This window comes from Oncorhynchus keta, chromosome 28, assembly GCF_023373465.1.
Source record: "Oncorhynchus keta strain PuntledgeMale-10-30-2019 chromosome 28, Oket_V2, whole genome shotgun sequence".
Classification (NCBI taxonomy): Eukaryota; Metazoa; Chordata; class Actinopteri; order Salmoniformes; family Salmonidae; genus Oncorhynchus; species Oncorhynchus keta.
The window spans coordinates 51,098,127-51,114,571 of record NC_068448.1 but is presented as its reverse complement, the minus strand read 5'-3'; the positions used below and the strand labels follow the sequence as shown (position 1 = coordinate 51,114,571).

General features: G+C 42.3%; 1 protein-coding gene across 2 annotated transcripts in view; it reads right to left on the bottom strand.

Annotated features, from left to right (window-relative positions):
- The window catches only part of drosha (drosha ribonuclease III), a 142,936-nt gene that overhangs the window by 102,266 nt on the left and 24,225 nt on the right, over nucleotides 1-16,445 (bottom strand). For both annotated transcript variants that reach the window (XM_052483247.1, XM_052483248.1), the window contains exons 16-20: nucleotides 14,883-14,990; nucleotides 13,254-13,361; nucleotides 9,753-9,891; nucleotides 9,581-9,641; nucleotides 2,011-2,070 (exon numbers count right to left, since the gene is read on the bottom strand). In XM_052483247.1, coding sequence (XP_052339207.1) covers nucleotides 2,011-2,070; nucleotides 9,581-9,641; nucleotides 9,753-9,891; nucleotides 13,254-13,361; nucleotides 14,883-14,990 — 476 coding nt within the window. The remainder of the gene's footprint in view (nucleotides 1-2,010; nucleotides 2,071-9,580; nucleotides 9,642-9,752; nucleotides 9,892-13,253; nucleotides 13,362-14,882; nucleotides 14,991-16,445) is intronic.

Below are 16,445 nucleotides of genomic sequence, written 5' to 3'. Positions count from 1 at the left end.
GTCATATGGACAGCGAAACGCTTAGACACTATTTTACTGTAATAGGTGAGAACATAAAAATTATATCATCAGAAAGGTTGTCTCATGAGAGTACCAATAAACATATTTGTGGAAAATTCATGATCAGTTTGTCGCGCGCAGTGACAGACATTTTAGTGACAGACTTATTTATGTGCTAGCTGTCTAGTTTGTGTTTCATAAATGTACAATGAGCAAAAAAATACATTTATATAAGGAATTAGCAACCTGTTCTCATTCTGAGAAAAAACTATTTTCTTATAAGGTAGGCCAATTGATTTCCATATCTGAACAAACTGAGCAGGCTGTTAAAAATAGTTGGGAGATGGAAAGGAGAGTGTATTCGTAACAGTTCAACTGTTCTACATTGTTAGCAAGCAAATAGATCCAAATTGGCTAGACTTGAAATAGAATGTTTAGCTGGCTACTCACTAGCACTTGGGCTTGTGCTCGAGATATTGTTTGAGACCCGAGTTCATTTTCTATAAAGTCTGCTATAAGAACTTGGTCATTATTAGTGGATGTGCATTGTGAATGGTTCTTGTTACATTTGCAACAAAAAGGCCATTTTCATAGACAGACTATTGATTATTGCAACAACACAAAAGGCTGTTTAAACAATTTACATAAAATAATACAATTATTAGTGGGCCTTATGGTTGTAGAAGGCTAATATTTAGCTTAGCTATAATTCCACAGGCCCTGAATTCATTAGATTATTGCTGACTGTTTGAAATGCAGCGTATTGACCTTTTATTGTACAACAAAGCTTATTTAGAGAAAACAGAGCATTGTTGGAAAAGGACCCGTAAGTAAGCATTTCACTGTTAGTCTAAACCTGTAGTTTACGACGCATGTGACAAATAAAATATTATACTTTCAATATTTTGTTTTCTAGCTGTGATAAAAATAAATAAATAAAAATCAGCATCAAGGTTAACAATGAAAGTCGATCAGTGCTCCAGTGTATTTAAATGCAACAGTTTTTCTAGAATGCATTGTCCACTGGGCAGCACAGGTGTGAGAGCTTACAGTATGTGGTTGTTTGTGATACATCCCGACAATAAGAAGAGGACAAGGACGGAGAGAGGTGAAGGAGAAGAGAGGAGGGATCGAACTTAAAAAAGACCTTGGTAAGAAGTGTTAAGCCTTGACATTTTTAAAGGGACCGTAGGCAGGTACGCCTGTGGTGAATAGATGAAGCATTAAATGGCCATGAAAGATCTCAAGATTTCTCATCTCAAAATCAGCCAGCTTACTCTGTAACACTTCAATATTCTATATATCCCCGGATCCTGATAGTCAAGTTCTAAAAATGTTCAATCCAGCAGACAGCAGTAGTATTGCTATATAGTAGCAATATAAACATGCAGTATATATTCACAGTAGCAGGCAAAAGTTTGGACACACCTACTCATTCAAGGGGTTTTCTTTATTTTTACTATTTTCTACATTGTAAAACAATAGTGAAGACATCACAACTATGAAATAACACACATGTAGTAACCAAAAAAGTGTTAAACAAATCTAAATAGATTTGATATTTGAGATTCTTCAAAGTAGTCACCCTTTGCCTTGATGACAGCTTTGGGTTTATGGTTCCAGTTGGGACACAGCAGAGGTATCTCGGTAGAGTTGCAGCGACAATGTCAATGTAGTAATAATAGCACCATGTCATTAGTGGTGTGGCAGTGCAAGCTGAGTGGTGCCTGGACCACAGCGTTCTCCTCTCACCTGGGAGTGACTCAGTCAATAACACACACGCAACATTCTCATAGCTAACTGCTAGTTGTCATGGAGAATTTCAGCAGGCCCTATGAAAAGAGCTACAGTGAAATTACAACCGAATACCCAATTAGGGGGAAATCACAGACTAGAATAAAGAGGAGGAGAGGGGGGAGAAGAGGGGGAGTTGTCGCCATGTTCGATTAGCGGAGGCGTCCGTCAAAGAAAGAGAAAAAGAGCGAGGGAGCTGACGGACGTAAATCTCACCTGGTGAGAAACTCCACGACGGCGTCGCCGAGAAACTCCAGCCGCTCGTTGTGATTGATCCTGAAAAGAGAGAGAAAGAAATGAAGTAAGAGACATGAAGGCAGAGAGGAGAGAGAGGTGTTTATTAAGTCTCAGTCTATCGTATATGAGACATTTACACAGGAACCACAGGTCTCAGACAGACCAAATCAACACAATCTGACAAATATCAGGGGTGAAAATCCAATAGCGACCTGAAATATGGCCTGTACATGTTTGAATCAAGTTTATTCATTCTTCTCAAGTGTATTCATTCAGCCTCAAACTTTCACAAATCTATAGCACACAATGCAAAGGTGTTATAGAATAAAAATAGCCCCTGGCGTCAGAGATTGGTGATGATGCTTAAGCTCACTCATGGAACTAAGTGCAGGGCCAAACAGTACTAGGTCATAGCTAAACAGCAACCGCTTGGCATAGGGACATTGCATTCGCTAGGTATACACTACCGGTCAAAAGTATTAGAACACCTATTTATTCAAGGGTTTTTCATTATTTTTACTATTTTCTACATTGAAGAATAAGAGTAAAACTGTTGTTACACTAAGGTTTTAATTATTTTATTTTGAATGGATTATTTTGCTCTTATTGTAGTACTCTCCCGACCAGTCATGTTGTACAGTGCCTGAGTGGAGCAACGGTCTAAGATACTGCATAGCAGTAGAAGCTGTGTTGTTACAGATGCTGGTTCAATACCCATGCGGTCCTTGACTGGGAGACCCATGAGATGACTCTAGGTTTTTGGTTTCTCTCCCTCTAAAAACATAAATAAATTATTTTAAATAACAAATTGGCTTTATTTACAAATTAGTAACAATGTCTCATCCCATGTTCAAGAATGGCCTTTTTCTTGCTCATGTTACATTATTTGAAAACGAAATCTTTATATAAGTTATATAAAAAAAAAGCCCCTTGGATATTCTCACAGATATATATTAACTCTGTTATTAGCAGGACAATATATATTGTTCATGGCTCCCGAGTGGCGCACATTGGGATTGCCTTGCAGTTCTCCAGCTGTTTCCACCGAAACACTGGTGGGCGTTCAAGGCACGAGGATGGGGCACGGGATGGGCCGCAGAGCTGTGCACAGAAGACGGACCGAGCCCATGGGGAAGGGAGGAGGGGGGGGGTTGGACCCCACTGGGTAGCAGGGAGCAACACTAAGTTCTTATGACTGCAGGGGCAGTATTGAGTAGCTTGGATGAAAGGTGCACAGAGGTGCCCAGAGTAAACAGCCTGCTCCTCAGTCATAGTTGCTAATATATGCATAGTATTATTAGTATTGGATAGAAAACACTCTGAAGTTTCTAAAACTGTTTGAATTATGTCTGTGAGTATAACAGAACTCATATGGCAGGCAAAAACCTGAGAAGAAATCCAACCAGGAAGTGAGAAATCTGAGGTTGGTCGATTTTCAACTCATCGCCTATTGAAAACACAGTAGTATATGGATCTGCTTGCACTTCCTACGGCTTCCACTAGATGTCAACAGACTGTAGAACCTTGAATGAAGCTTCTACTGTGATGTGGAGCCGGATGGGAGCTGTCTGAGTCAGTGGTCTGGCAGAGTGCCAGGTCCTGGTCACGCGCATACCACGTGATATCTTCCTGCGTTCCGTTCCTCCTCAAGACACAAAGGAATTCTCCAGTTGGAACTTTATTGAAGATTTATGACAAAAACATCCTAATGATTGATTCTGTACTTAGTTTGAAATGTTTCTTCGACCTGTAATATAACTTTTTGAAGTTTTTGTCCGAATAAATGGTCGACCAGCACCAGCATTTGGATAGGTGTACCAAACGCGCTATCAAAAGTAGCTAATTGGACATAAATAATGGATATTATCGAACAAATCAAGCATTTATTGTGGACCTGGGGTTCCTGGGAGTGCATTCTGATGAAGATCATCAAAGGGAATATTTATCATGTAATTTCTGGTTTATGTTAACTCATTTTATTACATTTCTGAGCGCTGTCTCAGACTATTGCATGGTTAGCTTTTTTTTTTAAATCTGACACAGCGGTTGCATTAAAGAGAGGTATATCTATAATTCCATGTGTATAACTTGTATTATCATCTACATGAGTAGATGAGTATTTCTGTTGAATCGATGTGGCTATGCAAAATCACTGGATGTTTTTGGAACTAGTGAACGTAACGCGCCAATGTAAACTCCGATTTTTTTATATAAATATTAACTTTATCAAACAAAATACACATGTATTGTGTCACATGAAGTCCTATGAGTGTCATCTGATGAAGATCATCAACGGTTAGTCATTAATTGTATCTCTATTTGTGCTTTTTGTGACTGCTTTGAACACAGAGATTGAGACATTGAGGTCAGACCAGCAGAAAGAGAAACATTATAGGAGGGCAGAGAAAGGGCGACAGCTAATGCATTGGCCCAGAGCCAGGCGGCATTGGCGGAGAGACAGGCTGAGAATGGCGCATTGAAGAGGGCGAGGAACGAGATGGGAGTCACAATCCATGCCAGGCACACCTGTGAGCTCTGGAACTCCACCTCCGACAGGCAGAATCAACATACAGTACAGGTTCATCAGGTTGTTGGTTCACCCTGACATTTCCATTCCTCTTCTGACAACAGAACTTGACCAACTGCTCACCAGGCAAAGCAAGGGCCGTCCGGACTGTTATGCTGTTCTGCTATAGCCTAATAAACAAATGCAGGTGGCTTGTATCTTCAAAATGCTTTACATGCTTTATTATCCACATGTAAAAGCATCCGCAAACAAAAGCATTGTTGCTTACTGGAAAATACTCTTTCAAACACACACGGTCACATTGTACAGTGCCATTATGGCTATTAGCAGGAATATACACTGCTCAAAAAAATAAAGGGAACACTTAAACGACACAATGTAACTCCAAGTCAATCACACTTCTGTGAAATCAAACTGTCCACTTAGGAAGCAACACTGATTGACAATAAATTTCACATGCTGTTGTGCAAATGGAATAGACAACAGGTGGAAATTATAGGCAATTAGCAAGACACCTCCAATAAAGGAGTAGTTCTGCAGGTGATAACCACAGACCACTTCTCAGTTCCTATGCTTCCTGGCTGATGTTTTGGTCACTTTTGAATGCTGGCGGTGCTTTCACTCCTTTGTGCAAGGCGGAGTAGGAGGAGCACTGCCAGAGCACTGCAAAATGACCTCCAGCAGGCCGTGCATGTGTCAGAACGGTCAGAAGCAGACTCCATGAGGGTGGTATGAGGGCCCGACGTTCATAGGTTGGGGTTGTGCTTACAGCCCAACACCATGCAGGACGTTTGGCATTTGCCAGAGAACACCAAGATTGGCAAATTCGCCACTGGCGCCCTGTGCTCTTCATAGATGAAAGCAGGTTAACACTGAGCACATGTGACAGACGTGACAGTCTGGAGACGCCGTGGAGAACGTTCTGCTACCTGCAACATCCTCCAGCATGACCGGTTTGTTGGTGGGTCAGTCATGGTGTGGGGTGGCATTTCTTTGGGGGGGCCGCACAGCCCTCCATGTGCTCGCCTGAGGTAGCCAGACTGCCATAAGGTACCGAGATGAGGTCCTCAGACCCCTTGTGAGACCATATGCTGGTGTGGTTGGCCCTGGGTTCCTCCTAATGCAATACAATGCTAGACCTCATGTGGCTGGAATGTGTCAGCAGTTCCTGCAAGAGGAAGGCATTGATGCTATGGACTGGCCCGCCCTTTCCCCAGACCTGAATCCAATTGAGCATATCTGGGACATCATGTCTCACTCCATCCACCAACACCACGTTGCACCACAGACTGTCCAGGAGTTGGCGGATGCTTTAGTCCAGGTCTGGGAAGAGATCCCTCAGGAGACCATCCGCCACCTCATCAGGAGCATGCCCAGGCGTTGTAGGGAGGTCATACAGGCACATGGAGGCCACACACACTACTGAGCCTCATTTTGACTTGTTTTAAGGACATTACATCAAAGTTGGATCAGCCTGTAGCGTGGTTTTCCACTTTAATTTTGAGTATGACTCCAAATCCAGACCTCCATGGGTTGATACATTTGATTTCCATTGATAATGTGTGTGTGGATTTGTTGTCAGCACATTCAACTATGTAAAGAAAAAAGTAGTTCATAAGAATATTTCATTAATTCAGATCTAGGATGTGTTATTTTCGTGTTCCCTTTATTTTTTTGAGCAGTGTATTTTGGCCTTTATCGGCGGCACACAATTGGCCCAGTGTTTCTCCCCCTCTAAAAACAGAAATACATGTTTTGGCCTTCAGAAATATTACTTTGGCCTTCATTCAGATCACAATCGCTCACTTTCATTTTTTGAAAACGAAATAACCTCCAAAATATCGTTATATATTATGAAGTTGATGGCACAGTCATATAGCCCGGCACTGACATAAAGCTGAGTAACTCACTCATTCATGGCTTTGGATCAAAATAAATAAGTACCAACATTCTTTCTGATAGTCTTTAATAAATAAAAAAAAAAGGTTTTGGATGGGGGCTCCCGCAGTGCAAAATGCGTTGCTACAAATGCAGGTTCGATACCCGTGCCAGCTGCCATCGAGAGACCCATGAGGCGGCTTTTGGTTTTAACTTAGAATCCTCCAATGCTCTATATGTAATTATCGGCGGAGAGTCACGTAATATTTTACGATATACTGTAGGCCTACTGTAGGCGACATGAGTCTCACTAGCGTTGATTAATGTCCTGTTAAAAGTGGTGTAGGTTTTATTTAAAGAGCATAATGAAGTAAGAAGCAATAGGATTTGCAGCAAAAGCCTACAACTATTTTAGCACTGTTTCGCTCTGCTCTTAGACAAGCATGGGGACTTGACTTGATAAATCAATGAGATGTTTATTTTCACTTAATCTCTGTTTGGGTATTGGTTAGTCTACGGTTATACAATTAGGGTGTAGAAATGTTATGCTCTTAGTGTAACCTTTATTTAACTTGGTAAGTCAGATAACCTCTTGAAGCTAGGGGGCACTATTTTTATGTTTGGAAAAATAACGTTCCCAAAGTAAACGGCCTATTTCTCAGGACCAGATGCTAGAATATGCATATAATTGACAGATTAGGATAGAAAACACTAAAGTTTCCAAAACTGTCCAAATATTGTCTATGAGTATAACAGAACTGATATTGCCAGGAAGTGGCTTCTATTTTGAAAACGTCATGTTCCATAGCCTCCCATTGCTCCATTTAAAGGGATATCAACCAGGTTGCTTTTCCTATCGCTTCCTCAAGGTGTCAACAGTCTTCAGACATTGTTTCAGGCTTTTATTTTGAAAAATGAGTCAGAACGATAACATCGCGTCAAGTGGTCACATGAGTTTTGCTCGCGCAACAGAATTTGGACAGCTATTGTTTTTCCCTCTCCTACTGTGAAAGACATTTGCGGTTGATTTATTATCGATTATATACAGTATTTTAAAAACAATCTGAGGATTGATTCTAAAAAACATTTGACATGTTTCTGTGGACATTATGGATATTATTTGGAATTTTATTCTGCGTTGTCGTGACCACTCTTTCCTGTGGATTTCTGAACATAACGCAACAAATAAACTGAGGTATTTCGATATAAAAATAATCTTTATGGAACAAAAGGAACATTTGTTGTGTAACTGGGAGTCTCGTGAGTGAAAACATCTGAAGATCATCAAAGGTAAACGATTAATTTGATTGCTTTTCTGATTTTCATGACCTAGCTACTTAATGCTTAGTGTATATAATGTTATGCTATCGATAAACCTACACAAACGCTTGGATTGCTTTCGCTGTAAAGCATAATTTCTAAATCGAAGACGACAGGTGGATTAACAAAAGGCTTAACTGTGTTTTGCAATATTGCACTTGTGATTTCATGAATATGAATATTATTTAGTAATATTATTTGACTGTTGCGCTATGCTATTCAGCGGTTGCTGATGACAATTATCCCGCTTAAGGGATGGGTAGCGTCAAGAAGTTAAGAACAAATTCTTATTTACAAGGACAGCCTACTCGTTCCTCCCTGTTGGGGAATTGAACCCCGGTCTCCAGCAGAACACAGGGATTCTTTAGCTAAATAGCCCAGTACTGTAGCCTACTCCCGACTGTCACTTTGTACAGCGCCATATTTTCCATTCCATCCTAACGGAAACGAAGAGGGTTTTTCATTTTTCTTGGAATAAAAAAAACATAATATTATTCAAATGAATGAAGCTAAATTTCTTACAAATGTACAATTGTGTCCAATTTACTATGTTCTTACAAAAAAAGGTTTTAAATTCTCTAGTACAGCCTCTATTGAAGGATATCAAATGCTTCTCAAAGATGCCATCTGGTGGTCAAACTAGCATTAATGGTACCAGTTGTTGACATTTAAATAATGTGTCAGAATTCTGTGGCACCATGCAAACTGTGCCGCAGAACGTTGCAACTTTCAAAAGGACGAACCCCTGTAGTAATCAAAAAAGTGTTAAACAAATCAAAATGTATTTCATAGTTGAAACCCTTTGCCTTGATGACAGCTTTGCACACTCTTGGCATTTGCTCAACCAGCTCCCTGAGGCAATCACCTGGAATGCATTTCAATTAACAGGTCTGCCTTGTTAAAAAGGTTATTTGTGGAATTTCCTTCCCTCTTAATGCGTTTGAGCCAATCAGTTGTGTTGTGACAAGGAAGGGGGGTAGACAGAAGATAGCATTTGGTAAAAGACCAAGTCCATATTACGGCAAGAACAGCTCAAATAAGCAAAGAGAAATGACAGTACATCATTACTTTAAGACATGAAGGTCAGTCAATACGGAAAATGTCAAGTACTTTGAAAGAAACCAAGCGATCTGATGAAACTGACTCTCATGAGGACCGCCAAAGGAATGGAAGACCCAGAGTTACCTCTGCTGCAGAGGATAAGTTCATTAGAGTTACCAGCCTCAGAAATTGTTGCCCAAATAAATGCTTCACAGAGTTCAAGTAACAGACATCTCAACATCAACTGTTCAGAGGACACTGCGTGAATCAAGCCTTCATGGTCGAATTGTTGCAAAGAAACCACTACTAAAGGACACCAAAGAACATTAGACGGGTGGAAATTTGTCCTTTGGTTTGGAGTCCAAATTTGAGATTTTTGTTTCCAACCGCCATAAGCAGCCAACAAGTACTCAGCATATGTGGGAACTCCTTCAAGACTGTTGGAAAAGCATTCCAGGTGAAGTTGGTTGAGAGAATGCCAAGAGTGTGCAAAGCTGTCATCAAGGCAAAGGGTGGCTATTTGAAGAATATCCAATATAAAATACATTTTGATTAGTTTAACACTTTTTTGGTCACGACATAATTCCATGTGTGTTATTTCATAAGTGTTGATGTCTTCACTATTAAATCTACAATGTAGAAAATAGTAATAAAAAATAAATAATTAGGTGTTCTAAAACTTTTGACCGGTAGTGTACATTACATAATGGATTGGAATAAGAATAACCCCTGCATCAGAAGTTGGGGACATTGCTTAGACCTCCTTATGGAAGTAGGGCCTACCTGGAGGGGGAGGGATCATCTTGTCCAAGACGAGACATGATGTTGATCAAGGTGTTGATTCCTGACCAATCAGACAGAGGTTGGTTAGTCAGCATAGACAACAGAAACATCCATCAATCAATATTGATGATGTGTGCGTGTGCACGTTTGTAATTCTACCGTAGGTACCCACCCTTCTTCCTCATGTACATGTGGTGGACCTTTCTGTCCCCGTACTTGGGCTGGCGGATGCCGCAGTTGGACAGGGAGTTACGGGCGTGGTCCGGGTTCATGCCAAAGTTCAGGTGGTGGCTGGGGTGAGTCATGGCCAACTGTAGAGAGAGGGAGAAGAAGTCAGAATCTGCTGATGGTGACTCTTCTGGGACCGTATGTGTCACCATCTGAATGGATAAATTGAGCTACAGTATGTACTAATCGGAATAAGCATCCCAAAAATATGAATCAAATGGAAAGAAGTATAAATAAAACAAATATTTTGGAACAAATAAAGCCAGTTAGCACACTGGAAGATCGACACATATTCCCCACCACTGTGCTTTGTTTGGAAAGCAGGGCGTCTGTCTAATCCGAACATCGTCAACCAAGGAGAAACAGAGAAAAGAGAATATATAATACTCTCAGTAAGACGTGCCGAACATTTATCAATCTAACATTATCAGAATGTAGCTTCTATCAGCAAAAACACTAACTCATCTCTCCTCTCAACGGACTGCTCGGGTTTCCAACTTAAAATCAATTTCAAGCTCCAATGAGATACATGTAAAAAGTTAACAGAGGGGGTTTCAATATCATCAGTCCAGACGCCACCAGGGTTGTATCCTTGAACAGAAACAAATCCATTTTTGTTGTAACTAAAAGAAACAGAACTGCGTTCAACAGTTCAGAACTATTTGACCTTGCACTAGTAGAAGTCTAGCACAACTCTGTCCTCTTGTCTGAAAGGTTAACACAAAAATACTTGGAATTCTAAATGATCCCTGTTGGTCAAACCGAGAAATGTCAGACACAACGGCTGTGTCCCGAACGGCACTCTATGAGCCCTGGTCAAAAGAAGTGCACTGTACAGAGAAAATGGTGCCTTCTGGGATGCAACCGTCAAGTGGCAAAGACAGTACACTTAATCCTCCTTCTCAGAGTTAACGTTACACTTGAAAACACTCGGAATCTAACGGCTGCCTCAGACCACTTGTTAAACAGCTAAATGCGTCGTTAGATGCTTTTTTGCCCTCCCACGTCACTTTATACACAGAAGATCTCCGCTATAAACTTTGTGGGTTATCCGTCTTATGTGACCATGACAACTTCAGAACAGAGTTGCCTACAAATACAAAGTTGCACTGTCTTTGCAATTGATACAAACAAGCACTGTATAAAAAGACGCTTCAAATAAAAACCGAGATGATTGCATTAAAATAAACTGTAAGCTTACAATCGTATTGAAATAAATGTCATGTTCAATCATTTGAGTTCTATTTTGCTATTGGTTTCTTGCTATCTGTAATGGTATCAGTATAATTCATGATGTGTAGCCTAACATGTGCGCAATGATGTGCCAAATCTGTGATTTAGTGCATTTTTATTGGGTAGGCATTAGAATAGGCACGCCTTAATATTTGCAGCCGTAGGTGGTAATATCTCCCTAGGAGCTGATCCATCGTCAGTATTGTGAAATAATTAAAATATGTTAAGGAAAGACTTGAATAGAGAAAGCCTATCAGAGAGCAGCGCTCCCTTTCATTTGATCCTATCAGTATAGACTCATGATCCAACAACGCACTTTGCGACCGTTCCCTCTGAGTGGTATTTTGGGAAACGCATGTTACATCTTCGGTCGTTGTAGGAATGATGCATCGTTAAAAATGTATATTTTAAAACACACTCATAATCCTACATTCCATCGCTATCGCGAAACCGGTTCCTGGAGAGGATGCTAGTCTGTCAAAATCATGACTGCATGAAGTTATGGGGCTTTGGATGTGCTGACCATTGCATTGTCTACTGGCTGCTCAACAGCCTTTGGCTAAACTTGAGTAATCGTGATAAATGAACCTGCTAGTCATCTATGAACCTTTGAACATCTTGAAGAACGATCTGGCCTTAATGGCTCTTATAATCTCCAACCGGCAGAAGAGGACTGACCACCCCTCAGAGCCTAGATCCTCTCTAGGTTTCTTCCTAGGTTCCTGCCTTTCTGGAGAGTTTTTCCTAGCCCCCGTGCTTCTACATCTGCATTACTTGCTGTTTGTGGTTTAAGGATGTTTTTTTTTTATATAAGCACTCTGACATGTGCTGATGGAAAAAGGGCTTTATAAATACATTTGATAACTCAGGCGCAAAGTCTATCCCCTTCCTATCCCCTTATATGGTGCACTACTTTTGACCAGGGCCTAAGGGGAATAAGGTCCCATTTGGGATGCAGTTTGAAACTTGACAGACATTTTGTTGTATGAATACATAAAAAATGTATAAGCAGCAACATGTTGTCTTGATCAATGCAAAGATACCCTTTCTGCAAGATCAATCATTGTCTCAGAGACAAAATACATTTAAAAATGAAAGGAATTGGAGCATAAATTAGACTACATTAATTATTTTGGAAATTAGACATACGAAAACATGATCCACTTTGGTGCCTCTTGCACGTGTCACCAGCATGTACACACACACACACACACACACACACACACACACACACACACACACACACACACACACACACACACACACACACACACACACACACACACACACACACACACAGAGAGAGAGAGAGAGATGACATCTGAGATGGGCCTGTGGTAGAGTTTTACAGTTTAATTATTGAGGCCCTTCGGGCCTACTCTGTTCCTAGGGAGAAGGGGGAGGTGGGTGAGGGAAGAGAGGAGCGGTGGGGGTGGTAGAAGAGAAGAGAATGTAGAGCAGGGGTGACAAAACAGCGGTGGAGATGGTTGTTTAAAGAACAGAAGACGAGGGGGCAGGCAGGAGATCCTCGACGATGCTTGCATGTCTCCAACCGTCACTACATCTTTAACCGAAAACGATCTTGTAATCTAGAGCTCCCCTGCAGGACAATAGAGGGAAATACAGGAAATGGACTGGTGGTGTTACTAGTGTGTAAGGCCTCTGCCATCAGCCAGGGCTTTCTATTTAAGAATAATGATGACAGGCCATCATTACTACCATACAAAGATAAGGCCACTTCCTATCACACACACACATAATCAGACAGACAGACACACAATACCGCAAGTTAACACATGCATGCAAGCGCGCACAATAACACACATCTAAATTAGGGAGGTGTTACAGGGTCCGTGAAAATGCAGAAATCATGACTAGGTCTTTAGGTGTCTTTTAATTTGCCATGTTTGTTACCCCCTACCCCTTTCAGACATACCAAAAAGCAGGTCAAAAGAAGCAGGCATGGTAAATTAGTGGGATCTTTGTCTTTGAACGAAAGGGTAAGAGGGCTTTGAGTGCATGATCGTGAGGCAACAAGTCAGCCATCCCCCTTTCTTTAAGCACGAATACAACACATTACTTTCTAATGTATCAGTCTCTGTATGACAGCTCTCCAATAGTGCTGGAGGACACACTGAGGCTAATGCTGAGAGCTCTGGAAGGCTCCAGCCCTGATGGGACTACACTGGCTGTGTGCGTGTGTTTCTCTCACCTGTAACAGACAGCGCTCCTTGAAGACGTAGCCAATGAGGTCGTCCAGGTGCTTCAGACACTGGTGGTAGCGGATGTGGTGGGTCAACACTGGCAACATCATAGCATGCTGCGGAGGGATGAGAAAGAGAGAGAGGAGAGAGAGAGATAAGTGGACGAAGTGAGAAAGAGGTAGAGAGAGACGGTAAGAGGGAAGGGAGAGAGAACATGGCATAATCAAATCAGCCAGTCATTATTAAGTGGCGCTTCGACAGAGAGGGAGATGAAATAATCACGAGTCCAATCAGTGTGCATGTGTTCTTCGCCGTGAGGAGAAATTAAGAGTTGTGGGGGAAATTCAAATGTTGACACGGACGAATCAGGACCTGGTGACACAAACCTGCCTGTGCAGAAACATAGCCAGTGTCAAAGAAAACAAATAAAAGACAGAGAGGAGTGAGCGAGCGAGAAAGAGAGAAGGAGAGAGGCGAGGGAGAGACTGTGCGAGTAAATGAGAGGAAAAGAGTAACCAATATGAGCTATCATTAGCGGGAGTCTCATCAGTCCGTACCAGGAGAACAGTGGGGGAGCGTTGTGTAGCGGTGGAACACCCATTAACCCGGCACCACCGCGTAAGAGCAGGCTGCGCTGCATGTTTTAATTAGTGTTACCAGGGGAGCCCGGGGCTCCTACAGGTCAGTCAAATGAGCTGCGTCGCTCGCTCTCTCTCTTTCCCTCTGCTCCATCTTTCTCTCTCTCTCCATCCTCTCCCTCTGTTCCTTTCTCTCTCTCTCCCTGTGTGTCTTTATCTCTCTCTCTCTCTCTGTGCTAACCACTAACCCACACAGCCCCAGAACTGATCAGTCAGCCCACCCCTGGCCCTCGACTGCCTACCCACCGCCCACATCTACACCACTCTAAGGCCTTGTTAACCACCCAATTAACAAAGCAAGACCGTGTCTCAGTGTCTCAACCCATCAGACTTGCTCAAATTAGGCTACTGCTCGAGTGGCTGAGATAACATGAGCATGGGTCCACTCCCAGACCAATTTACTCACTGGGTACTCAGTAGGAGACGATGGGGAGGGGTGTAGGAGTGTGTGTGTGTGTAGGGGTAGGAGTGATTGTGTGTGTGTGTGGGGGCAGGTGTGTGTGTGTGTGTAGGAGTGATTGTGTGTGTGTGTGTGGGGGCAGGTGTGTGTGTGTGTGTGTGTGTGTGTGTGTGTGTGTGTGTGTGTGTGTGTGTGTGTGGAGTGATTGTGTGTGTGTGTTTAGGGGTAGGAGTGATGTGTCTGTGTGGGGGCAGGTGTGTGTAGGGGTAGGAGTGATTGTGTGGGGGCGTGTGTATGTGTGTAGGGGTAGGAGGGATTGTGTCTGTGTGGGGGCAGGTGTGTGTGAGAATGAGAGGGCTGATGTGCCGTCAGTGTTCGCCTCTAGCTACCGGCCAAGAAACTGCTCGCCATGTGCCTTTGTTTGCTATGCGTGGCTGACGTGATGGTATGATGCTAGAATAACCAAACAGGTGGTCGGGTGTGTATCTATGTGTGAGTGTGCATCCATGTTTGTGCATCTGTGCATAGGTTTGCTGTGTCTCTGAGAGTATAGTGTACACTGTGTGCGTGTGGGGCAGCAAAGCATCTCGCCTGCCTACCTGACAGAGGTCAGAGCGGATGCCAGTCTTCCAGAAGCCCTGGCTGCTGAGCTCCACGGTCACCTCCCGGCGCATGGTGTTCTTCTGGCGGATCTTCTGAAGGGCCTCCTGATAAAACAACACCCGTACATTATTAAGCCTAGTGTGTGTGTCAGATCGGAGCTTCCTGACAAACACACATACATTATTGATCCACTGGGTCAGTGCTGCTGCTACAGGGGACAGCCAAACATCTTTACAACATACAATGTCTGTTAACTCAGAAGTAAAATATTGCGCAATTTGGTCAGCTGCGTGATTAACTTGAGTTCATACTTGTTAGAAATTGAGAGTTGAGAGCAAAAGTCTCCACCCACACAAAAGGAAACTCTCAGCTAAAGGCCCCCCCCCCACCCCCTACCAGGGTGTGCACATGAGCAAAACACTCAAGACAAAGTAGTTTAAGCACCGCCTTCACTCAATCCTGATACGTCCAAATAACCAGTGATGAAAACCCCATAACCAGAACTAATGCTGTTCGTTATCTCATGCATCCCGCTCAGACACAGCAGATTTTTCGGTCGACTCGGAGAATCTGCCCACGGGAGATTACACCACACACAGTTACACATTCAGGAACACACACACAGAGAGACAGAGAGCGAGAGAGAGAGAGAGAGAGCAAATCTACCAGAGACACACACAAACAGGTATAAAGAACACACATGCAGCAATCTTTCCTTCCTCCCCTCTCTCCAGGTAGTGCTCCAACGTGTGTGGGCATGTTTGCGAGAGAGCTGGAAACTGGACCTGCAGCTAGCACTGGCTCCAACACACACACAGTGCATTCACAGACACACACTTGGTTGTCTAGAAACCCCAAAATCCCTGGTTCTAGGGCTAAAGTGTACACAGTGGCAGCGCCTGCAGAAGAGCAGACAACACAGAGAGGCGAGGTCTGCACCAGAGACATTCAAGTACCAAAATGTTACTACTTTTCACCACTACTTTTTTCTTACATAGCGCATGACTTTTAACCAGTACAATAGGGAATAGGGTGCCATTTAGGACACAACATTGGGCCAGTATCCACAAGGTGTCTCAGAGTAGAAAATTGGTCGTAAGTGCTAATAAAAAAAAGAGACATTTTACTCTTTGGTCACACACCCAGTCGACAGGTATTTAGGACACAAAAATGCAGTGAGTCAGTGGTAGTAGCTGCACACACATACAATTGCTTTGGAGTTGTTAAAAGAATGTTTTGATATTTCTATATGAGCGATCCAGAAATAATCTAGACCGACATGCATCTCTCGCGCTTTACACAATGATTTCACGAGTCCAATTTCACGATATGCCTAAATACTTAACATGATGTAGGTAAATATATAATACAAAACAATGTGTTTATTTATTTGTCTATTGGTTTCATTTAAAGTTATCCCTTTGGAGCGCCACATTATTTTAAAAAATAAAATAAAATAAAAAATAAAGTTGGGCAATTAAAGGAATCTTGGGCTTATGCCAACTTTGATTGTGTTCGACAAAAATGACATACCTTTAAAACCAATAATGTATATAAAC